The sequence below is a fragment of the Desmodus rotundus genome, chromosome 7, assembly GCF_022682495.2.
Source record: "Desmodus rotundus isolate HL8 chromosome 7, HLdesRot8A.1, whole genome shotgun sequence".
Taxonomy (NCBI): Eukaryota; Metazoa; Chordata; class Mammalia; order Chiroptera; family Phyllostomidae; genus Desmodus; species Desmodus rotundus.
This window is the reverse complement of record NC_071393.1, coordinates 8,002,202-8,026,745: the sequence shown is the minus strand read 5'-3', so window position 1 is coordinate 8,026,745 and position 24,544 is coordinate 8,002,202. Positions and strand designations below refer to the sequence as shown.

At 36.5% G+C, this 24,544-nt stretch overlaps 1 protein-coding gene across 3 annotated transcripts in view; it reads left to right on the top strand.

Annotated features, from left to right (window-relative positions):
* The window catches only part of MED13L (mediator complex subunit 13L), a 255,644-nt gene that overhangs the window by 180,198 nt on the left and 50,902 nt on the right, over nt 1-24,544 (top strand). For all 3 annotated transcript variants that reach the window (XM_053927909.2, XM_053927908.2, XM_045200628.2), the window contains exons 5-7: nt 19,584-19,729; nt 22,275-22,466; nt 22,845-23,033. In XM_053927909.2, coding sequence (XP_053783884.1) covers nt 19,584-19,729; nt 22,275-22,466; nt 22,845-23,033 — 527 coding nt within the window. The remainder of the gene's footprint in view (nt 1-19,583; nt 19,730-22,274; nt 22,467-22,844; nt 23,034-24,544) is intronic.

Sequence of the window (24,544 nt, the reverse complement as noted above, 5' to 3'; positions counted from 1 at the left end):
TCTGAGATATTATACTAATCTTTTGCCTCTCTACTCCTTTCCCTATACCCCATCACTATCAGTCCCTATTTCCCCATTATCTTAACCTATTTTCTTTAATTTGCAGTTTGTAAACACTAACATTATTTTATCTTCAATTATTTTGACTATCAAGAACTTGTCACTTTACCATATACCTACCCTATGCAAGTTTTTTCGATAAAGACAACCCACTTACCAAAATGAAAGGAATAATATTTTCCCACTATCAACATTCTTGTATATACATTTATAAAACAACTAGCTAGATATTTTTGTCTTTAATTTTTTTATGTCCTCATAAGATGTTTAACTTGGGTGGGTGCCCTACAGGCTGTTAAGTAAAGAAAGGTATTTTCTTTTTTCTATTTAAAAAATATTTAATTCAAGTATACACAGGTAGAAATGAAAAACACTATTTTTCTTTGCTATTAAAATTTCCTTGTGAATTGAACAGATATGTTTTAGTATATATATTTATTGTTGTTCACTTACAGTTGTTCCCATTTTTCCCCCCCATTACTCTCCCCTGCCCTACCCATCCCCCACCTTCCACATTCAATCCTTCCCCCACTCCCTGTTTTCCTTGTCCATGGGTCCTTTATACAAGTTCCATGACTTGACCCTTCCCCTTCTTTCCCCCATTACCCTCCTCCCTCCTCCCCTCTGGTCACTGTTAGTTTGTTCTTTATTTCCAATTATATTTTTTTGTCTGAAGTACTGGTGGAGTTGTGTTTGATTGTTGAACTTAACATAGAAGATAAAATATAATATAAAGGCATTAAATATCCAAAATTTCTTTTAAATGGCCATTCCAGCTATTATTTTGGGAGATAGAATTATTTACATCCATTTGGCTTTGGATTGTATATCACAGTATTATACTTTTTCTTTTCTTTTTTTTTTTTTTAATAAACGAGACAGTGGAGGTGCATTCTAAGGCTTTTCATGCTAATACTAAGCATGTTTGTGTTTTGTTTTTACAATGACTATTTAAAATTAACCAAATCAACTTTTGAAAATAAGAGAATAATCAAGAACTCTTTCTCTTCTGTGTGTGACTTATAAACCACTTGGACATGGTATGTTAATGTAGAGAGAGTAAGACTAAATTTTAATATTGGATTACAAATAAGATGGTTTATAAACCTGTTTTTTCTTTTTTAAGCATTAGTCTCTTTTCAGGGTAGGTTTTATACATTGCTTTAGATACAAGAATAGTCCGTTATAGTCCACACAACCTAGTAAAGGAAGAGAGAACCCATCATCACATCAGGGGCTCTTAAGAAGTACCTGAGATCCCGTCCAGAAGCTGAGTGCAGCCTCTGCTGTGTGATGATGGTAGACAGTTGTCCAGAACAGCTCAGATGGAAGCTAAACCTAAGAAGAGCACTTTGGGGCTATGGCGAGGGAGGCTTTTATTGGTTATCTCAGCCAGGGGGAATCAGTTCTCTCTGGGCCCAGAATTGTGACAGCTACATTAAAAGCAGAGAAAAGAAAAAGGAAAAATTCCACCAATGTTCAAAAGAACTCTTTCTGGCATTTTTTGATCTGGTTTTGAACACTGTCCTAAACTGAGTCCAGAAAGAACATGTAGCACTGTTTCTGCTGAGATTCACCATCTGAGAGATACAGTCACTAAAATTGATAGTGTGTTTTACCCAAACACACAGACTCCTGCCACCCCTTGCGTTTAACTGTTAGCATTTATTTGTGTGTTTTGTAGTGATCTGTAGGGTCTGTTACCATCGTGACTATGTATGGTACTTCAGATTCTTGCTTAGCAAGGGAAAGCTGGACAGGGGAGTATGAATGAGTCCATGTACCCTTACTCAAACTACCATGAAATCGACACAAGACACATACATACTGCTGATGGTAGCTTGTTAGCTGGTATGATTCGTATTCTAGGGACAAGAGGATGATTTTTTGATGATGAGCTTTGGTTCACTTGCTGAATCTTGATTAGTAGTGTTATGTTCTACTTTGAGTTAAAAAAAATAAACTTGTGTTCTCTCCAGATGTCTCTTTGATGTGACTATTCTAGGGATTAGAGAGGAATGACACTCAATATTTTCTACCTGATGATTATTTGTAGGTCATAGTTGTCAACCAAATTCTCAAAGGTTGTCACAGTTTATACACCCAGAGAAATACTACTTCACTGTGACAGTTAATGTAGTCAGGCTTTTGAATTTATGTTTTTAGATGCTGTGTGCTCTTACAAGTTTGGGTTACTGCCTATAGCATGACCTTTTAAAAACTCTTCTCGAATTGGGGGTGAAGGGATTAAGCAAAGAAAAAATTCTTCTTCCACTAAGTATCACAGAGCTGATCTTAAACTTTTACCATTTGACTTCTCTGTGTTGGTGTGAAGTGAACACAGAGCTAACGTTCACTGTGCGCTTTCCTCCCTTTTGAATTGTTTGAACTGGCAGAGCTCCTGAGTCAGCAGTGCATTTGTTTCATGCCAAGATACGACTCCAGTTTTTTCAGAACTGGATCTACATTTGAAGTTGATGGGTTAAATTTTTTTTGAAAACACTTACTTGTGGACCATTTGAAAAGTGCTGATATTTGCTTTGAAATTTCTGAAGCTAAATCATTCGTTTGTAATCCATGGTGTGGCCACCAGAATACAAAGTTGACTTATTCTTGTGGTGAATAAGATCCAGGAATGAAAAGAAGACCTCTTTCTCTTGGTGTTGGTCAAAGTAAGAAGTAGCATTTAGTACATTGTTGTCATTCATAGTCACATTAACTCTTAATGCTTTCTTGACACATTTGTTTAGAGAAAATATTCTTAAAACATGGACATCTGCTTTACATGCAGTGGTAGAAATCTTTAGATGACACATGACTATTGCATTGAATTAACCCTATTAATTAGGCTTCAGAGTTATTCAAGGAGAAAGACACAGCTTTGTGGCAAAGTGCCAAACACATGCCAGTTTGAATAAAATGCACGCTTTTTCTGTTACTTACCCCCTTTCCTGTTGTCTGAGCATCATCAAGTCATTTTATTCTTGGTGGGGATGGCAAAGGGGAATCAGACAGTAGTGGGGAGAGGAGTTGTGTAGAGTGGTTTCGTTCCTGGATATTGATTTTATACATCATCAAAATAAATATGTACGTGCATGCTCACATACTGTGAAAAGCCAGATGAAGGGTACACTTTTGGCTCTAGGTTAACCTTCCTGTTTTAATTAAGAAAATGAGGATGTATACTGATTATGCTAATATGTTTTAGAGTGTTCCCGTCTTTCAGTATAAGACTTCTCTGAGAATGCATTTCCTTTGCTATTATCAAGCATGATTAATGTGCCACATAGGGTTAACTGTGCTCTCTTCCCAAAGACATCAAATGGGAGGCAGCATGTTGAAGCTAAATTATTCTATTCGGAGAGGAATCAGTGATTGATTTAAATATAAAAGGATTAATTGGTCCCTGAACCAGACTATTAAACTGTACTGTGATCTTGACTGAAAGTGGAAGAATTACAAGTGCAGTGCGTAGAATAAATTAATGCATTTTCATGGCTTTACTTCTTTCTTGCTGTATTACTTATTGTGGTTTTATATACTGCACTGTATTGTATGCTTAACTGACGTAGAGGGGATTCCGTGTATAATGATTAAATGGGGGAGAGGAATAGAACCATCCATTGTGCTTGGATGGTAGTTCTTCCAGGGTGGCTGAAAAAATCTCCAGAGAAGGAATATTTCTAGGACGACTCCAGGCACAAAAATTAAGTGTTACTGAGTAAGAAGTGTAGAGGTTTCCATTCTGTGTGAACACCGTGAACGTCGTGAGTACGTGAACATCAGCTAACAGTGGGTAAATTCAGCCCTTTGTCGTCGAAAGAGCTCACTTGAGACTTCAGCCCTGGAGGGTAAGATAGTGTAATGACACCATGCTCAGGGGCAATTTTGTCTTTTATAGCTTTCTATTCAAATAATACCAGTTTTTCTCATCTCAACTCACAGACTGAAACTTCATTCTGACAGGATGCTGCTCTTGAAGGCTACCATCCTCATGTCTCCTTTCCAGGGAGAATAAATTTATGGAAACCCATTTTTTTCTTTAAACAATCTGGTTATTTGTTACATTGAATCGAAATCTATTTTTCTGTAGTAGTATATCTGTATCACTGGTGCTTGACTGTTGTGCCTAAGTTCTGTGCACCTGGTGTACACGTTTTGGTGCACCATGAAGTATTGACCAGTATGTTGCTACATTTTGATCCGTGTCTACAATTGATATTTGTCATAATGAGAACAGCATATACTGTTCTAACAATGAGCAAAATAGGTTTCACAGCATGGTGTAGTGGAGGGTAGCTTGTGCGCCAAAGATTGTCTACTCTCTTCCCTAAGCTCTCTCGTCGCTTAGTTAAATATCTATACTTCCATGTCATTATGTTTGGTTTTAAGTTCTTTCTGTTTTCGCTTTTGAACGTGTTCCAGTTTGCTTAATGTCCTTTTAAGTGTGGTATACAAAGATAAACTAAAGACCCTAAGCATTCTCTGAGTAGCTTAGAGCTGGAGCGGAGTACATTCTTAGCTCCCTTGTTCTTAACCAGTGATTTTTTTACATTTTCTGCCCCATCCTATCTGATGCACAGGGCAAATGCTTATCAGAAACTGGCTTCTCACTAGGGCAGTGGTTTTTAGGAGAGATGGGCTTGTTTGATTTGAAAAGCAGCCTCCCTTGGGGATTCTAATTACCATCCACTTCCCAACACTAATGTGCATATTATACATCCAGTTCATTGTTGCATCTTATGATTGCCTTAGTTTCTTTTGCCAGTTACATTTAGATGCTTCCTATTTTCAGTTAAAACCCTCTCTGGTTGTTCTTCGGAAAGTCCTATACTTAACACAAGCAACGGGTGAATTTTCGGCTAACTCCATCTGCCTTTATTATACACATATCATAAGTATGTACAGTTCGATGAGTTTTCCCCAGTTGAGCACATTTATATAACCTGCACTCAGATCAAGAAATAGAAATGTACCAGTACCTCAAAAGCCTCTCATTCTCCTTTCCAGTCACTTCCTCTCCCCTCCCAAGCATAAGCAATATTCTGAGTTCTAACAGTTTAGCTTGTTTTTGCATTTTATGTAAATCATACAGTGTGTATTCTTTTGCTCTGTCTTGTTTAACATTGTTTGTGGTTGTTTTTCAGGTGGTTGTGTGTAGTTGCAGATCATTTATTCTGATTGCCATGTAGCAGCATCCCATTGTGTGGCTCTACCGCACTTTATTTATCCATTGTATTATTGATGGGAGTTTGGGTAATTTCCAGTCCTGATAAATGTTTAAAATTAGTAAGTAAGACTTGGCCAGAGTCATTCAATGAGAAAGTGGCAGATCTGAAGTCTCTTGTTCTTGAGTAAATGACACAGCCTTATCCAGAGAAAAGCAACTAACACATTTCTCCCCTACATTTATTAGCATTATGAAAGAGAAGAATTATTTAAGTGGAAATCTCTGAATTTAATGTAAAATTAAATGTGTGGTTGCCTCATTTAGTGTTACTTCAGATTGTGATATTAATCAGATTCATAGGTGTGATACTAATTAGAAAAAATGGTTCTATTCAGATGATAATTTGATTTAAATAGTATTTTATAACTTCTTTGTTTTCAGTGTATTTTGTTATTAAACAGTGAATTCTATTTTTTAAAAAGATTGTTCTGAAAGGAGAAAATAGGAATGTGTTTGTTTGGTTTAAATTTATTAAACTCCAAGTAGAAGAGGGGAAGGGGAGGAGGGAGAGATGGACAGACAGGCAGATGCAGGCTCCTGTCACAAAAATTAAGCAAAACCACAGCTTGCTTTTTTTTTTTTCTTTCTTTCTTTACCTGTTGTTAGGAGAAATATCATTAAAAGACATGCTTCACACACTGGCTTACTGAAAACACGGTAGCATTACTGCCACCCTCCCCTTAAATAACCTGAAAATGTCAAAGCAGAGGTTGCAGTGTATCTCTTTTCCTCTACCTAGAGCCTGTCAAACTCAGACCTAGATGCTCCCATGCACCGCCTTGGCTCTAAGTACTGTTTAGTAAGCAAACTTCTCCCCAGTGTGGTACCTTGCCCTTACCTCTTTTCCTTACTGATGTGTCCGAACTTCCTTCACAGTGTCTGTGCTTGCATGACTTGTCTGCTCTGTGTCTAAAGTACATCTCGAGTGCGCGGCCCCTTTGTCTCTCCTGCTCCCAGTGTACTCTACGCCCCGCTTTCCTCTCACTTGGGCTGCCAGAATACCCCTCTAGCTGTTTTCCCTGTTTAACTTCTTTGTAACAAATTGTCCAGAGAGTAACTAAAGTGAACTTTTCAGAATATAAATGAGACTGTTAATTCTTCGCTTAAAATCCTACAGGGTTTTATCAGTGTATATAGAATTTAATGTAAACCCCATCCCATTGTTGAAATGCTTACGTGGTCTAAGCCCTGCTCACCTTTTTGACCTCATTTTGTACCTGTCTCCTTTCTATTTATAAGCTTCAAACATAGTGGCCATTCTGTTCCCCAAGCACATTAAGCTTGTTTCTATACTTCTGGCCTTTGTATGTGCCCTTTGCCTAAGTAAGCCCTTTCTCTTAGGTCCCACGGGGGCGAGGGGCTAACTTCTTTCTCCTTCCCTCCCCACCCACCACAGCTTCCGATCTAAGGTGTCATCTCTTCACCTCACTTTACTGTCCTCTCAAATACATCATCTTGTTTTGTTTTCTTCATAGCTTTTTTCCCTGAAATCGTCTTTTAGAAAACTTTTACGCTGATTGCCCCAGCAGAATGTAAGGTCTGTGAGAATCAGGAATCTGTGGGCCTTCGTCGCTGTGGTATGTGTGGCCGTTAGGACAGTGCTTACACGTGTGTTGAATGAACAAGTGAACTGAAAGTTGCCTAAGCTACTGATTTTTGATAAAGCAAGCAGCTTCTGTGTCAGAATCTTTAAGTTGCTAAACCTTTTGCAAATTCGTGCCCTCAAAAATTGAACATTTGTAATTTTAAGCATTCATATTTTTTGGTAGTGACCAGATACTGATTGCGTGTGATTGTCATTAAATAAATGTCTACATAACTACTCTACACATTAGAATAGTTCGAAGAGTGGGTACCAACTTTCTCACTGCTGTATCACCTGAAGAACTTTGTCTTCTCTTCAGTGAGATACTAATGCCAGCCTTATGTTGAATAAATATTATCCTTCAGATTTATAGTGCCTAATGACTCTCAGTTCTAATATTTCCTTTGTCTTTTATAGCCTCTCACTTGAATCTTACCTTATTAGAAGAAATTGCTTTTAACTGTTAAGAATCAAAGTTAATTCCATTTAGAATTTGTATAACATACTGCAAAACATGTATTTAGCTATCTGGAGTTCATAATTTTAAGTAGACCATAAGAAAAGTACAGAAGCAGCGTGTGTTTATTTTTCTGTGGGTTTCAGCCATCAGATTTATTTTTTTATGCTAGGGATAGGGGAATTGGGATCACAAGCAATGCTGCTGATTAAAGGCTGCGCTGTGTTTTGTTTAAAGTAAAAGAAAACCTAGCTCTTGGTGTAGGCCTGTGTCATGGGAAGAGTATGGAAGATAAATACCTGCTGATGACAGCGTTCTACCAAATAAGTGTCAATTCCAATTTTATTTTCCTTTTGCTGGGAAAACTGTGACCTTCTTTGAGTACTGGTGAGTGAGACAGTTTGCAACAGTGCTGAATATAAAAGGCCCTGCTCCCTGGGAGCTAATGCCAAATGGTGGAAAGCCTTTCAGGAACTGGCCAAGCCACACTTGAGTGTCAGCTGCTAAATCTGAAATGGAGTGATACAAAAAAGGAATTTTTTTCCTGCTCATTTATTGTAGGCGGTCTTTTAAAAATATGACCAGAACCTTTACTGTGAATAGGACCATAAAATAATTGTCTGATGTACTCTTTATATATCAGCTCCCATTAAATACATACTGTAAAATAGCACTATAACCCTATGAGTTCCTTAAATAGAATTGGGGTATGAGAGGGAAAGAACATCTCAGTATGGGTCCTCCTCTTTTTCCTGCGTCATCCCATTCCAGAAGCATTTAAGGTAATTTACATATAATAAATATAATGAGTCATGAAAAATGGCAAGGGTTAGATATTCATTCGTGATGGAAAGTGCAGTAGTGGAGTATGGAGAAATAACACTATGAAGGCATAATGCCACACACCAAGCACCAGAACTGAACAGATTGCCTTTTTTTGCCATTGTTTGACCATGTAGGTGAAGCCCTACTTGTTCTTGTTCACCTGATGCATGGCAGCGCATTGGAATTCCCATCTGCTTTACACTTTTTTAGCAGTTCATTTCTCCCACTGTGAGCTGGGTGTGGGAATCTAGGCAGATGTCAGAGGTCTGTCCCTGTATTTCTTTCGAGCTGGCAAGAACTCCACCGTATATCTGCCACTCAGGCTCCTCCGCGGAAATCTGTCATAGTGGTTGGGTGTTTATGTAAAATAGAAGTAAACGCTCATGATTTGAAGATGGACGGGAAGATACAGCATTTCACTTTAGCAGTAAGAAGCAATGGAGAAAGCTAGTTTGTGCTCTCAGGCAGAGGGGCAAAAGGATGTATCAAGTCTTGGCTATTTTAGTGTCAGTTGATTATTTTGGCTTCCTCACAATATGTAATGCCTCAGTAATACTTAATGAGAAATGTAGTAGAAAATTTTACGTGGTGTTGCATTACCCACTCCCCATTGATCTACCCTCCACTTTGTTACTATTTACCAAAAAAAGGATGAAAGTTTTTGTTTTTTATACTAAAGAAAAAAAAGAAGGAATCCAAACAGGTCTTAAAGTGGGCAATAAAAGGACTTTGGTGGTTATGAATTACCTAATATGAATGTCTCTTGAATCTGTATTCTGTGCTAGGCACACTCCCATCGGATTTCCAGAAGGCTGTCTAGAGACTGTGACTAAATAATCTGGCCTAGTTTAGTAGCTCATCAGAGATTTAAATAAGATGGCTTTTTCATAAACCTCAAATTTTGTGTATGTTGGCTTCTGATTTTTGAGCACATACCGTGCTCTATTTTGGCATCTTAAAAATTACCTTACATAGTTTGTGCCATCAGGATGGGCACCCTCACACTCTGCCAGCCTTTGGATCAAGGGCATACTGAGTCAGAGCCTCTGCACTGTCTGTTGCTTCTAGTAAGTGAGGTACCCAGGCAGAAACATGACGTCCTTTAGGCCACTAGGGCACTGTTTGGCGCTAATGCAAGATGTGCTCCTGCTGTGTGTTACCACTACAGTGCTAGCAATGGTTCCCTTGTGACTGAGAAGAATTCATGTACCGCTCCAGTGAGGATGGAATGGTAGAAAGGAAACAGTCATAAAGCTTGCTAATTTAATTTCTTGTGAGTGTGTGTAAGCCGTGTATGTACATATTTATATATGGAGGCAAACTGATCACTGAAGCAATTTTGTATTGTAACATTGTAATTGGTACTTTTTTTTTAGAAGAGTGAGTAATGATTCATAGAACGGTGATGCTAATTTAACAGTTCTAAGTACTATTCTTCATTTAAAAAATATACTGCATTTTTCGGACCAGAAGATGCACCTAGGTTTTAGAGAAGGAAAATAGGAAAAAAAATTTTGAATCAAAAAATGTGGTAAAATATTTCATAACGTAAGTAACATAATATTTCACCAATGTAAATGTAAGCTACATTTGGACTTCAAGATGCACCCCCATTTCCCTGCCAAATTGGAGGGGGGAAAGTGCATCTTATAGTCCAAAAAATACAGTATATGCCATGAACTTTTCCTGGGCATTTTCATTGCCTTTATAATTGGGTTTAACTTACAATTTAAAGGGAAGATATATGAAATAGTGAATGAAAACATCTCAAAGCTCTATAAAATAATTTAATCAACTTTTATTTTTTGAATATTATACTGCCACCCTCTTTTAAAAAGAAGATGACAGTGAAGGCCTGTCCTATACGAGAAAAGTTAATATGCTAGGGAGCAAAGAACCTTGACGTAGTCTGTAAATGCTGCCAAAGTAAACGGTATATTTTTAAGGAGAGGAAGTGATACAGTAACATTAGCAAAATATTCCCAAATGAGGGTCGGTAAAGTGAGGCAGATTACTTCTTGCAAGAGATTTGGTTCATGACAACTTCGAAATTTTAAGATGAAGTCCTCTAAATGTGTTCTGCATTGTGAATTTGTTATCAAAACACTCTTACACCATGAAAAGAACAGGAGTTTATTAATATTCATAATGCATTTGAAAGCACATTACATTCTGAAAACTCAATGTAAGAAGTTAAAAAAAACCCTCTTTTTAAGATTTAGAATATTGTAAGAGAATAAAATGGTTTGGAATACTAGTCATTCCTATGTTGCATTTCTGCAAGTGCTTTCCTAGCTACACAGGTGCAACCCACACCAATCCCTTGTGTTTCCTCAGTAAACAATTTTAAAAGTTGCCCTTTTCTCTATTACTGGAAATTCCATACTACCTCCTTCTATTAATAATTAAACTTCTTCACACATAAAAAATATTCTCTGTGCACATCAACTGTTCTTCTCATGATGGAACTTTCTAAAGAAGAGTAATTTGATCTTTGGTTGTGAATAAAACTGTTACTCATTTGGTGACAACTTTAAGTTTTATGTGTCAGGAGCTGTGCTAGGAACTGGGAACACAGAGGGCAGTGAGACAGACCTGATTCTTCCTCTCAGGGAGCTTACCTTTTTGGTGGAGAAAACCATCAAAATAAATTATTGCAAATTATGACAAGCCCTGTGAGGAAAAACATTTGGGTTATGGAAGCGTTGGGCATATGAATTAATGTAGAGAGAGATGACGTTGGAAAAATAGAATATAGTTTTACTTATTGGACCTCTGAGAATACAGAATTTTAGACAATAGGATGAAATATAGGATATTTTTTAAATAATCAGAAAACTACAGAGAACCTTCCCTTATTCCCATAGGTTCATGCCATTCCTTACCAACTGATAATTCTTTAAGGTTCCATAGAGTACAAACCAAAATAAAATACTATAATTCTATGATTTTTACAAAGAGTTAATATTAAAGTACAGAAATTTTGACTGAGGTATCCTACCAGAATTTCTCCATCTGTATTTTTTTATCCCTTTTGAATTCTTTGAGATCTTGCTATTCATGTCATTGAGTATCATAGTTTCATGTTAGTGTTTTTGTTCCTTGTAAAGTTTTTAGGCACTTTGCTTAGGAAACTATAAAATACTCAAGGGCTGATTCTGGTCTTATTTATTTCCATATCCCTAAATCTAGCACAGTATCTGACATAATATAGATAGATGTGCCTAATAAATTCTCATTGACTGAGTGGGTTCAGATACTACTGGCGCCAAACAGGCAGTAAGTCCTCTTGATAGCAGAGCAGTTGACCTCTTTGGAAAGCCCTTAAAGTTTTGGCATGGCAAAAGAAACAGAATACACGAATTATTTGTCAAAACCTCTAATTTATACTTAGAAATAAATGCTTTCTTTTAAAGATTTACAGATATTCAAACTAAGCAGTTCTAACATAACTGTTATACTTACTATGATTAATAATAAATCTTGACACTAGTAGGTTAAGTCTCTTCCTTTGTTCTTTTTCAAAATTGCATTGGCTGTCCTTGACCCTTTGTTCTTCTATATAAATTTTAGCATCAGCTTGTCAAAAAACTTACTGGGATATTGGTTGGAATTAGATTAAATTTGTAGATCAGTTTGGGGAGAACTGTGATCTTCATCCTTACATCCAGAAATGTTATACACCTTTTAAAAGATTTTATATCTTTTATATTCTTCAAGCCTAACATGTCTTTTATTAATTTATTTTCTAAGTATTCATTGTTGTTGCTAATGATGTGGGGTTTTTTCCCACTATATTTTCTAAATGGCTTATAGGAACACAGCTGTTGTTGACCACGTGTCTACTAACTTTACTGTCTTGTTCTCTGCTATTACTTGGATTGGTCTATCTTGTCTACATAGAATATCTAAGAGAATTATATCATCTGAAAATAATGAATGTTACCTCCTCCTTTCCAGTTTCTATGCCCCTTTTCCCTTTTCTTGCTGCATTGCATTGACTTGAACATGTAGGACAGTGTTGAATACAAGAGCAGATATCCTTGTCTTGCTTTTATTTTTTTTTAAAGGGAATTCTTTTAAAGTTTTAACATTAAGATAATTGCTTTATCTGTTTAAGTTAGATATTTTTTTCAACTCCCAGCTTGCTAAAAGTTTATTTTAAAAATAATAATTACTGGATTTTTAAATGTTAATATATGCTTTTTCACTTAATATTGAGATGGATTCTTTGATTTCCCCCCTTCATCTCTTTTTTTTTTTTTTAATTTTTATTTATTCTTACAGGGGAAGGGAGGGAGAAAGAGAGAGAGAGACAAACATCAATGTGTGATTGATATATTGATCGGGTGCCTCTCAAGCGTCCCCTACTGGGGACCCGGCCCACAATCCAGGCATGTGCCCTGACTGGGAATCGAACTGGCGACCCTTTGGTTCACAGGCCAGCACTCAAGCCACACTGAGCCACACCGGCCAGGGCTCATCTCTTAATATATTGTTTTACAATCATAGATTTGCTGATGTTAATCCATTCCTGGATTCCAGCATAAATCACACTTGGTTGTATGGTAAATCACTGGATCACTTCTGATTTCAGTTTACTATTACTTGATTTAGTACTTTGGCTTTTGTATTCACAAGTGAAATTTTTAGGGGATGACTTTCTTTTTCTGGCAAATAACTACGCCTAGTTTTGCTGTCCAAGGTGTACAAGCCTAATGGAAAGGGTTGGGAGGCTGTTCCTTGTTTATCATTTGCTGAAACAATTTGAATAAAGATTATTTTTTGAAAGTTTTATAAAACCTTCTAAGCTGGTGGGTGAGTGGATTTCTTAGTTATTTTTAAAATATTCTAATTCTGTAGAATGTTACTCATTTCATGTGTCTCATTCATTGGCATAAAGTTACTTATAGCATTTTTATCATTAAAACATCCCTACTTTATCTGTGGTTACTTCCTCCTTTTGGTTCCCAGGATTGTTCATTATGCCCCCTCCCTCCTTACACAGTCGTCTGCCATACATCCCTTCCTCAACTCAGTCAGCTCAGTGGTTTGTCTTAGTCTATTCAAAGAACAGACACTGATTTTGTGAATTTTTTCAATTGTTTGTCTTTTTTTCTATTTTACTATTTTATGTGTCTGTCATTATGTGTCTGGAATTTAAAAAATTCCCCAACTTCTTGATTTGAATACTTACCTCACTTATTTTAAGATTTTCTTTTGGGCAATAAAGGTATAAATGACTCTCTAAATACCTTTTTTCTCAAATTTTGACATGTATTCTGTTGTCATTCAATTTTAAAATATTTTGTGATTTCCGTTGTGATTCCTTCTGTAACCCATGATTTATTTAGGGAGTGTATGTTTAAGTTTTCAAACAAACAGATTTTATTTTAACCTTTTTTGTAAACTGTTGATTTTTAACTAAATTGCACTGTGGTTAGAGAATCTGTAGTCTGTGTGATACTAATTCTTTGATGTTAAGGGCTGGTCTTGCATCCTAGGACCCAGTCCGTTCTTGCACATCTTCCATGTGTTCTTGAAAGAGAATAGATGGTTTGTTTCTGCACAGCCAACATGTGTACTCAAGTTTATATATTTCTGTAATTCCAGGTTTTTGTATTCTTAATCATCTTTATTAATTGCAGATGTGTGAGTTTTGTCTTGTAATTCTACCAAATTTTAAAATACATTTCTAAGTCATATTGCATGCCGTATGGCTTTATACATGCATGTTCAAGATTATTTAAATTTCTTGTTGAATTCCTCTATTATAATGTAATGATGAACCTAATTTTTAAAAATATTTTATCGTTATTTCTATACCAGGTTTATTTTTATTCAAATTTGCCATGTATATCATTTCTATCTTTTATTTTCATTCTTTTGGTGTGATTTTACTTTGTGTGTCTTGGTAAGCATTATATAGATGGATTACTTAACTTTTTCAGCCACTCTGCCGATCTTTGTCTTTTTGATAGGCAGATCATGAATGACACATCTTCCCAAATTCATCTTCAGTTTTACAGTGATACAGCCATATTGCCTCTTTTTAAAAATTTCCTTTAAAATGGCAAACTCACTCTAACTCAGTACCTTTGCACATACAATTTTCACTTCTTAGAATGGTCTTCACCACTTTCCTGTTTCTTTAAGATTCAAGCCTCAGTCTCTTTCAGAGAAGCTTGTCTCTGACCCATCTTTTTCATTCAGTTTACTTTTTTGTTTTGTACCCCAACTTCTTGATTTGAATACTTCTTTTATAACACAAAACTTATTTATAGATAATTTTGTGATATTAATATACTAATCATTTTACTTACATACTGATACTTGATAGTACTACAGGGAAAAACATAGGATAACAGCCTTAAAGGGGTGAATATGGTCAACAGAAGGTATTTCAGGGTTGGGAACCTGGAGCAAGTTCCCAAGAGATCAAAATAAGAGAGAATGAGTATGGATGGGAGTACTTTTACCCAGAAAAGAAAACATGTAATCCTTTAGGTCTCTGGGAAAGGGTGAGATAAGTGTAACTACAGACATGTTTAAGGTGGAAAAAGAGGTTAAATAAAGAATTACCTAAATCAGCCTTGATTTACTAAGTAAAACGTGGAGAATAAACGGAGTTGAGAAGGCTTGGAATACTTGTCAAGTGGAGTACCCTAAGAGAATAGGGATGAGACTCCAGTTTTAGTTGGAGTGAAATTACAGTGTTTTTCGTTCTGTGTATTCATTTGCTAGTGCCTTCCACTCTGTTCCAGTAGGGTGTTAGTAGAGATGATGCAGGGACTGGTGTAAGTGACATGTGTCGTTGTGTTGGTGAGTGAATGTGTTCTCAGGGGTGAGTGTGGCATTGATGTGAGGTCAAACATCATGAATGTGTTATGAACACTGTGTTAAGAAGGGGTACCTGAATTCCTGTTCCAACTCTGTTCTAAACTGCTTGTGCAACTTTGGGCACAGACCTGCCCCTTGAATTAGAAAGAGGTTGAGCTTTATCATCTCTAAATCCCTTTTCTATTGTCAAATGATGAATTGTATGAAATAAATGGAGTTGAGTGATTAAAGGTTCAGGTAAAAGTGGGTGATGGGTGGGAAGAAGCAAAAACAGGTAAGGAGCTTGTAATAGCTTTTACCTCCTAACTTTCTAATAACATGATCTAACAATACATCTGTAATGGTGTTTGTAGAGCCCTTTGTTTTTAATATTTATTCACAAATGTGATCTCATTTTACTTTATAAAAATATAAGGTGGTAGGAGTAATAATTAATACCCTCATTTATAGCAAGCTGGCTAGAGGAAAGAACATTAAATTTTAAGTCTAGTTCCAGTTGTGCCACTAAAGTGGCTTTGGCAAACCAGAGTTTAGCCCTAATTTCTCATCTGTTAAATGGGGGTGGGGGGTGGCGGGTGGCTCTTGTATTAGACTACCTGAATTTTACTTTTACTTAGGCAGATTTGTAGATCAGAGAAGTATGAAAGTTGTTATATATCTGCATTTCATCAAGACATTTGACATGATCTTTGTGCTTATCCTTTGTAGACAAGAGATAGTAAACGGGTGAATTTGTAAGTTGGGAATTACCTGATAAGATGACCCGAGATTCTGTTCTCTGTGTAGTCTTTTTCACCATTTTTATCAGTGATGTGGATGAAGATATTGATGGCTTGCTGATCAAATAGCTAGTATGTTGGATAATAGAATCCGAACAAAGAGGACCTCAGCAGGCTTCTCCTTAGAGCCAAATATGGCAGGGTGAAACAGCACGCATTCTTGTAGTGCGTTCCTCTCGTCGGGCCCTCACGCACAAGGGCAGGAGGCAGGGGCTTCCTTCAGATCTTGCCTCCATTCTCTGTGTGACATACACAGCCCGCATTCAAAAAGAATGGAAGACTATTGTGAATTCTCTTTTCCTCCACCAGTCACGATGTTTTATTCCCCAAAGGCAACCAAGATCATTAGGTTTTTAAAGTGTATCCTTTCAGAGAAATTTTCTGCCAGGGTAAGCAAAACGTGTTCGCATATAAATACCCTTTCCCATTTTTATACAAATGGAAGAATATTACACTGTTTTATACCTTGTGTTTTCTCATATGTATGAGTTCATGTTGGAGTTTTTCCCCATGTCAATATGATCATTTTCTCTTACATGGCTGCACAGTATGACTTTGTAGGGATCTAGCATAGTGTAGTTGACCAGTCCTTTACCGACGGCCCTGTTGGCTATTTTAAACTGTTACAAGCAATGACTGTATGGTAGTTTTTTTCTGTGGAATAAAGTGTTAGAAGTGGTATTGCTAAGCCAAAGGGGAATTCTACTTTCTAGTCTCAGTACTGTCATCCTTGCCCTCTTTCTTCACACGACCTTAGAAAAAGTAGACTTTTATGGCTGGGAAGGGGTTTAGGTACCATCAGATTGAGTGTGGTCTAAGTGTGGTCCTTGAATTAGGAGTGGCAGCGGTATCAGTGGCAGCAGTATCACTTGGCACTCGACACAAATTCACATTTGTGGGGCCCACCCCAGACCTCCCAAATGAGACTTCTGGGGGGCCTAACAATTCATGCCAGCAGCTGATTTTACATATAAGGAACTATTCAGAAAGGTAAAGTAAGTTACCAAAAATTATATAATTATTGGTGGCCTCTGTTACCTTTCATCTATAACTTGCTGTTTCTCTTATGTTGTTTTAATTTTAAAAGACATTTTGTTTTTCAAGTTATCAATATAAAAAAGAAGTCATTGATTCAATTCCTACCTTTGTTATTTGTGCTTCTCCTCTGTGTCTTTTGGGAAATTCAAATAAATACTATTTTGAAGTTTTCATCATGATTCTTTAGATTCAGCTGACTTTTTAAAACCAAGCCTTAAATTGGCTCCGTGTTATTTTTCACATACAAGTTTCTTTGTTGTCCGAAAAGGTGACTTCTGACTTCTTTTTCAGATTCCTTTTCTATCATTTCACACCATACCTCCCTTTTGAATTTCCAAACTATTGGGTTGGCCAAAAAGTTTGTTTAGTTTCATCCATAAGATGACTCTGGTAGTGCTTAGTTGTCTTTAACTTCATTTGAAACAGTTTTGTTAGATTGTATTGTGACAGCTGTCATAACAGCAGTGCATTTAAAAAAACACATCAAAATTGGTGAGTTTTTGTGCAGCCATTTTAATATTGAAGATGGAAGAAAATATGCAACATTTTTGGCATATCATGCTTTATTATTTCAAGACAGGTAAAAATGCAGCTGTAACACAAAAAAAGATTTGTGTAGTATATGGAGAAGGTGCTATGACTGATCGAATGTGTCAAAAATGGCTTGTGAAGTTTCTTGGTACTATTGACATTTTGGCCAAGTGATTATTTGCTGTGGGCTGTCTTTTGCATTGGAACATGTTTAGCAGCACCCTGGCCTCTACCCACTAGAAGCCAATAGTGGGAGATAGCCGACACACTCAAAATATCCAAATCAATAAAGTTATTGGCGAAAATGAAAAATGTCTTTTACAGAAAACTAAATGGACTTTTTTGGCAACCCAGTATATTCTGTTCTTAGCTACTCTACTCCTTGCCTCCTACTGTCTCTCACCTTTTTCTGTACTACTAAACCCCTATTTTTACTGGTTCTTATCTTCTTGAAGCATTTGGCTCTTCCAGATTGAAACAGCAGTATACCTTTGCCTTCCTATAGCATTTTGTTTTTCTTTTCTACCTCTGTATTCGCCTGGCTTTATTTTACTGATGTGGGTTCATCTCCATCTTTTGTTAGCTTATATGCCTCTTCATGGCAAGGACCATGCTTTATTCAGCACCACTTCAGGCTCCTTGCACAGTCCATTGCACTTACTAGTTGAAGGATAAATATTGGCTGCATTCTTTCGTGGCAGCTTGGAATCAGTGGAAAAGAGAACATACTCTGTGCTACCCCTCACTGTCTCTAGCTCTAACCAGTTGTTTTATAAATACACTATTGACTATATAGGATAGTAGGCACAAATAGGGATGAGTCAGTTCAACCCCTTCACTGAAATTTATAGATGGAAAGTTTACCAGCCCATTATCAGTAAACTTACACTTCGATCCCTGTCATATGCCAGGCATAATGTTGTTTAGTGAAGATGATATGTTTCCAGTGTCATTTTCATAAATAAAGGACAGTGCTTTATTATTATCGATACTGTTTATACCCATAGCATAGTTTTCTCATTTTGAACTTGAAACTCAAAAACTGTGGTATCAAGAGGATGTTTAAATTTTTAAGAATTGTAAATAAATTTTAGTTACTGTCTTAAGCTTGCTATGTTGTGTTAAATACCCATATGCCAAGACTGGGTGTTGTTACCTGTTGATGAAAGTTCACATTCTAGTAAAACACAATTTTCTCGGGTTATCTTAACATACTTGTCAAGGAAGAATATATATGCTTCACTGTGTGATAGAGTGGAAATTTATCATTTTTATTTCAATTTTTCCTTAAAGCCTTATGATTTTTGTACTTTAACAAAACTTAATGTTTTGAGTAGTACTCAGAATATACTTTATAATATTTTAAATAACTTTTGAAAAGAAGCAACTTTTGGAGATGATTTTTTAAATGGTGGTTGCCTGGCCTACAGTGATTTGGTTCATCAGCCACATGTTCTTATGAGCTGTCTGGAGAAGTGGAGATGTTACAGCTGCCTTAGAGCCAAAGTCAATAGCTTTGATATAATATGCCTCTGTAGTAATTTTGAAGTTATTTTTTTCAAAACACCACATAATTTTTGTCAATTTTTAGCTAATTGTGTGGCAACCTAGGATGTGTTGAATGCTTTCATAAAATTTTGTGGTCAGTTGCAAAAATAAATGTAATAGATTACCAGCTCATTTAGACACTCGTATTACCTTAGCAGTTGTACATTGGGAATTTACGTACAGTAGTATCTTTAATTGCTATGTTAAAATCAACAGTTTTAACCTTACTGTAGTGTTGTAAGCTTGTAAATTTGATGTTATTGTTACGTCATACCAAACCTAAGCAAAACTATTTTGTTATTCTCCCTAGAATCAATTAAAAGCCAGTTCAGATACTAGTACATAAGATGGTAGAAAAATGTCACTCTTTTTCTGTTCTTGGGAGTTTATAAGTCAGCACAAGAGACTTTATGCAAATGAAGCAGGAAGTATTCTGCACAATAGCTTTCAAAATTGCACAGTGCTACATAACTAATTTTTCGGGTTTATCTGGCACCTTTAATTTAGTTTGCCAACAAGTTATTGTTACATTGTCCACAATCAACTGGAAATTTATGCTGTTAATATCATTAGAAGCCAGCTTTGCTGGGTGGTTGGTAAAGTAAAGCTATATCCCATCTGTAGTTCCTGTGCCTAGCATCTATTTTTTATCAAAATGTAGAGTTGAGTTTCTCATCGTTTCTTTTTTAGTGAGCATTTGTCCTGTGCATTCACATTCTTTCTCCATGGGGAAAGTAATGTATGCACAAGTGTGGAGATTGCCCAACACCAGCCAATTTATTTGATCAATGAGGAACATATACACATGGCTCAGTCTTCACCTGCACCTTTTCAAGGTAAGTAAATGGGGTTGCCTCTGCTCTCCATCCCTCCCCCATTTAGTGGATAGCCACCTTGCCCAGTGAAGTTTTGCAGAATGAAATGTTCTCTTGAATGGACATTTTAAAGTTAAGCATAAGGGTTGATTTCTGAAGAAGAAAGGAAAGACCAGCATTTCACAATTAAATAATAATACTTCCTAGGTTTTGTTTTTGGGGTTTTTTTTTTTGCTGAAAGTTTCTTATATTAGCAACATTGTCTTAATGTGAAGTTGTACTGAAAAATAACTATAGAGAATTTCCTTCAGTACAAAAGAAGATCAATGAGTATTTGAAATATATAATTTGATGAGTAATTGACAAATATTATAAAGGTTTCTATTGTTTTGTTCATTCCATGGTTTTAAGAATGTAATAACTTGCAGATAATTACTATTAGACAAAGTATTTGAAATTTCAACCAAAATCATATTTCTAGAGTTGTGTAGTATATAGTTTCTGCAGTGATGTTAATAATGACTTACTTTCTTTTATAGACTACATTGACTGTAGGCATTTTGTTGTGATTTAACATACAATCATATTTTTATTAATTCTCAGCCTATCACCTAAGTATCACCAAAGTAGCTCCCTGTTCCTTTTCTCTAATTGTGCATTCTGTGTATCTTTGGTTTTGTCTTTGGAATTCAGAATTTTCTGTGAGTAACTTTTTAGATGTTTCAATATTAGATTGAACCATATGGAAATATCTTTTTTGGTTCAGTCTAATTGATCATTACTAGCAATGTCTGATTAAAATAGTATAGCACACAGTGTAATTTTTAAAACACTTGATATTTTAACAGACATGACTGAAGTATTTTTATTGATGTAACAGCCTGTCATGAATGTTTATCCTCCATGTTATTTATGATTGCCTTTTGGTTTTCTACAGATGATTCTGATTTAATTTGATGAAAGCATCTGTTTCTTGCCCTGAAGATAATTAAGCTTTTTTTAAAAGGAAAAAAAAGAAGAACATTGAATGCTCCTTTAACTGTGTCCTAATTATTACCCAGATCCCCACCCCCCGCAGGACATTTTAAGCTGCATTCTTTATTGTTCTGTAATTTGAGTTGTTGTGTATGAACTGCTATAGAAACACCCCAGTTCTCCAACTGTGCCCTTGAGAGTGGTGCAGTGTGTGCGTATTATGAATTGCCAGAATTATTTAAGTGCTGTGTTTCCTTGACTGTGAAGGTGCTGAGGACCATCTGACTTCATTCTAGACTTTATCGCTCAAAATGAAAACATTCATTTAAGATAACAAAAGGAAATACTAGTCTAAAGGGAAGGTAATTAACCTAAGTTGGTAAAGATACTTTTAGGAACACCAGGTCCCTATGGACCACTTATTTTAAATCTTACTGGTTTGTTACTAATGCCTCAAATCATAGAAGACTTTTGTGGGACATTATCCTGCTTATTTCCCATGACTAGTGTGGAGGAGGTACATTCTTAGGGCACGTGCTGGCCTGTAGATAACTGTAGTGAACATAACGATATTGATGTGGGAATTTCCTAGCAATGTTAATATAGGAAAATTGCCCTTGATTAAATGTGTTCGCTGGAGTCAGTAATTGTATCCCATTTGAATCAGTGAGGAACAGCAGAAAGGCACTGGGAAATGTGTAATGTCTGCAGCCATCTCTGTCTTGATGTGATACATCATCCAGCTGTTTTAAAAAAATGAAGCCATCAAAAAAAAAAGAACATCCTATTTAATAACTATATTGAGACTTTTTTTAAAATTAGGAGTAAGAAAAAGTGACTTTTATCCCCAGAAAAGTGTTATTCAGGTGATTGAAATTCCCCGAGGCTAAGAACCGGCAGGGCTATACACAGTACTATGTTAATTACATTTTTGTGTCTAGCTCAGTGAAAATGACATCAAGGTCAAATACTGAAAGAAAAAGGACTTCAAGTCCTTTACTTCAGTGAAATACAGTTTATTAGGAGTCATTTTATCAACAGACCGCTAAAACTGTCATAACTAAAATTATAACTAAGCATTATATTTAGAGTTGGTAAATTAGGCCTTTTTCGTTAAAAGTTTGGTTTATATATTATTTTTTAATTACAACAGATTTTAGGAAGTGTCAGGAACCATAGGAACAGTGTTAAAGTTCTTGGCAGGTTTTGGGGGTGTATATATTGAATGCTTTTCTTCTGTTAAGGAAGATTTAGTGTTTACATTATATAAGCAAGCTATCATCAAACAGGCAGGTATAAGCTTCAATATATAGACAGCATATATATTGCGTGTTGATATAGCTGTCTGATAGTATTACATCTCCCCCATTTTATTTCCTTCAAAAATTGATGTGAGTTGTTGAGAGACATGTAAATAAGTAGTAAAATGATAAACTTCTAAAACTCACACTTGGAAAGGAATTAGGAAATAAAGAGCAATATACATGAAGTGATGCTATGCTTTAACCTGGCATTACCACACATGTAGCATTACACTTAAGTAGGAATTGTCGCTCCGATCTGTAACATATGTTTTTCCTCTCTGCCTTAGTACTGGTAAGTCCTTATGGATTAAATGGCACGCTAACAGGCCAAGCATACAAGATGTCAGACCCAGCCACCCGTAAGTTGATCGAGGAGTGGCAGTATTTCTACCCAATGGTGCTGAAAAAGAAAGAAGAATTGAAAGAAGAGGAGTTGGGATATGATGATGATTTCCCCGTGGCAGTCGAAGTAATTGTTGGTAAGAGAAAATATTTTGCCTGAAGAACTTTATTCTCTCTTCTTCATCTTCCTTAATTTAAAAAGATAATCACTCAGATTCATCAAAAATAATCTCCATAATTTTCCCATTTTTTTATTCTCTTGACACAGTGGTCTGTGCTGCGTAGTTATCTTGCCTGAAGCACCAATGGTCCCTGTATTCCAAATGCTATTATCATAATGTTGGAGCACATGTTTAAACAGCTATTAACTTGTGGAAGAATGAACCTTTTTGCAGTACCTAATGAGTATCTCATTTTCACCAGAGAGCTTTGGCGCTGACCACTGGAATAGTGAAGTTGGCAGTGTAGTGTGAAGTTTTTCTCAGGCCTGATTTCTCCTTGCGCTTTCCTTACAGGTGGTGTGCGGATGGTTTATCCTTCAGCTTTTGTTCTGATCTCTCAGAATGACATCCCAGTTCCTCAGAGTGTTGCCAGTGCCGGAGGCCAGATTGCAGTTGGGCAGCAGGGACTTGGTAGTGTAAAGGACCCAAGTAACTGTGGGATGCCTCTTACCCCTCCCACCTCTCCAGAACAGGCTGTTATAGGTGAGTACAGTCTGGGAATGTCCTGGATGGAAGAGATGTCAAAAGATCGTGGAATTCCCTTGCCATGGACCATGAGAAATTCCTGGTGGAAGAGATCTAGGTAGAGTTACATGGGAATTTTACAAAATGGAAAAGGGAAAATGTGTGTATTTATTTTTAAATTGTATTTATTTATTTTTAGAAAGAAGGGAAGAGAGGGAGAGAAACATCAATGAGTGGTTGCCTCTCATGCACTCCCCTGACACCGGGGACCTGGCTGGCAACCCAGGCCTGTGCCCTGACTGGGAATCGAACCAGCAACCCTTTGGTTTACAGTCCAGTACTCAATCCACTGAGCCACACCAGCCAGGGTGGAAAAGGAAAAATTTAAACAAACAATTTATGTGCTTCAGAACTTTAGTTTTTATTCCAATTAAACAGTTTAGTTGTTTCTCTAAGGTTCTACACGTGCATCTGCCCCTTGATACACGTATGTGTGCGTATGCGCACAGGAGACAAGATGCAGGCTGCTTTTTCGTTTTAAGCCAATGGAAAAACCCTAAATCATAAAATGGCTGAAATCTTTCTCCGTTGACCATTGCCAGACAAGGATGTATGTGTCTTAGTCCTTTTTCTATTACAAAGTTAGGCTAGCGTTCAGGAGCTCTGAATAAATGGTTTGTCCTACTAGTAACCTCTCTACATTAATGATAAATGTTGTCACAATATGAAAATTTTGACAAACAGTTTTCCTTCATGGAAAAGTCAGAAATTATTTAAATTAAGAGGATTTTCCTTCTTTGTTGAATAGTATATTTCATATATTAAAGTTTGTGGTTGTTGACTTTAATTGGAAATGTAGACACTAAGGAAAAGCTATTCATCATAGTTGAGCTGAAATGAGATTATTTATAAGCATTTAATGGGGGGCTATGTTGGCAGGACCATCAGAGTAAATAAAGTCTTGGCTGCTAAACTTTGAAAACATTCTCAAGCATGATACATACTAACGTGGTAGTTTTTGTGAGCATTCGGTACGATATTTTAGTTTCTAGTGCAGTGCTTGGCACATAGTGGACATTGTGTTAAACAGTATTTTGGGAAAAATGTAGACTGTGTGATTGAACACACCTAATTTTAAAACTTGTCTACAGCTGTTACTAGGTGAATGACCTAACTTAGTTTTCACTTTCCTTCTCCGTTGTATACTACGTACACTGCAGGGGGGTCATGTGTATTAGGCATTGTACTTGGCAGTGCCGTGTAAGCAGTTAGGCAGTAGGCAAATGGTTGGGTAAAAACTTACAGCAGTACTCAAAACTCCAGTTTCAGCGTGTACTGTGCTATCTATGAGGAATTACTCAGATATTATGTGGGAGGCATAGAAATGGACAACACACAGCTTCTGTTTTTAAGAGCCATGTAGTTGCTAAGATGGTGAAAATAATATACATCCAACTCTAACATGGTGACACGTCCATTCTCCTTGTCAGAGAATTTGGATGATTCCTCGTGAAAGGATTTGCCCAACC